This window comes from Anneissia japonica, unplaced genomic scaffold, assembly GCF_011630105.1.
Source record: "Anneissia japonica isolate Jap-2015-1 unplaced genomic scaffold, ASM1163010v1 scaffold9695_len1669_cov143, whole genome shotgun sequence".
Lineage (NCBI taxonomy): Eukaryota > Metazoa > Echinodermata > Crinoidea > Comatulida > Comatulidae > Anneissia > Anneissia japonica.
In genome coordinates, this window is record NW_022746674.1 from 1 (window position 1) to 1,669 (window position 1,669).

The window sequence follows — 1,669 nt, forward strand, 5'->3', positions numbered from 1 at the left end:
CGAGGCTATGGATATAAGACGGGACACTGATCAGATGGTTTCTATCTATGTAGCCTCCGATGATTTTCTCCCCGATAGTATCTTTCACCCTCTAGTCGTTAGCTTGCTTAGAAAGGTACAAAACATGGGCTACATGGCCATACCAAAGTTATTCAGCAACAAGGCAATAATTGGACTAGGACATGATCACAATAGTTATCGATAACAAGCCCTCTTTGAAGGTAAGATGTCGATATCATCAAGTCAGTCATATAGTATATGTATGGTGTAACATCTATCTAAACCAGGGATGATGCCAGCGGGGGGTGGGGGACAGGGCCCGCCCGTCGGAGAGTGCTCCCCCCCCCCCCGTCGGGAAGAAAACCACAATTGACCGGGGAGAAAAAAAATGTATATGTTTTCTACATATTAGTTGACCCAAAGATAAGCCATTAAAACCCCTAAATTGTAATTTTTTTTTCTTGGTTCTTTGCCCCTGGATTACTTTCAGAGAGATTCTGAGCGACGCCCGACCACGCCCACTTTTTTTCGTTAAGGAAATCGGCCCCCTGTCGGGGACTTTGGAACCCCCGTCGGGAAAATCCCGGCGCCACCACAGAATAAACGATTGATTGATTTCCTGAAATTTTAATTATTTTTATTATATTAATTGTGTTATTAGCTGAAAATATCACGTGTGGCTGAATTAAAGGAGGATGGTAGAGAAATGCCAACAGGTGAACTTAGTCCTAATGTTTGTATGCAGGTAATGACATTTCGCCGTTAGATATCGCTTTGCAAGTTTGACAATTTAACATTTTAATGAATGCTGTATTTGCCTTATATAATAGTCATGTCGATTTATCCAAGATACACCACATATGCAATATGTTTTGTTTTTATTAACCAATATATGGTGTTCTAATTTTTTTAACGTATAGTTAAATAATGAAATTTAAACGACAATCAAGTCAAAATAAATCATTTTGAACTTCGACCAGAGGTTTCAACTATATTTTTAAAAGTTGCCGCAATTCTCATTAAGGTTTTAGAGTTTTTGAAGAAAGAGCTGATAGTGTTGACATCTGGAATGAAGCATGCCGGTTATACGTTATGCGTCATGTGCTGGGCAGGCTTTCAAGACATGCACTTCCACAAACTGGAAGACTGCTTGAAGAACGATTTTATCCGATGCGGAGAAAACTTGGTAAATACAAGTAAACTACAGAGGAAGTTTAAAGATCCAACAGGTACGTTATTAAATCAGCAAAAACCATTGAACATAAACAAAATATTAGCTGATTTAATTGGATTAAGTGATTTGTTGGTGTAAGACACGTAATGTTGTTTTTACCAATTTTATTCATCACAGAATCAGCAAGTTCCAACAATAAAGAAGAAGCACCAGGTTAGCGTTTTATAAATTATTTTCAAGCCGCAGCCCTGCCGTTTTGTACGAACCCTTGATTGCGTACATGCATGTATTTTGGCAAGGTACTTCATATCTTACCACGCCGTGGGTACAAGGGCGCAGATCTGTTTTGAAAGGTGGGAGGGGGACACTTCGTGAGACCACCTTAGCCCCACCATGGTTGGGGCTGAGGTGGGAACATTTGAGGAAATATTACCTCTAGATGGCCGGAAATAACACTCTTATGTAGTAAAATTCGTCATCATCACAGCACCATTG

At 39.8% G+C, this 1,669-nt stretch overlaps 1 protein-coding gene across 1 annotated transcript; it reads left to right on the top strand.

Moving 5' to 3' along the window:
- Positions 1-18: 18 nt before the first annotated feature.
- LOC117120271 lies at positions 19-1,387 on the top strand (the record flags this gene model as incomplete). Its single annotated transcript, XM_033265283.1, has 4 exons — positions 19-221; positions 662-745; positions 1,025-1,229; positions 1,352-1,387. Coding segments are annotated over exons 1-4 (364 nt in total), but the record flags the coding sequence as incomplete, so codon positions are not given.
- Between the last annotated feature and the right edge of the window lie 282 nt (positions 1,388-1,669).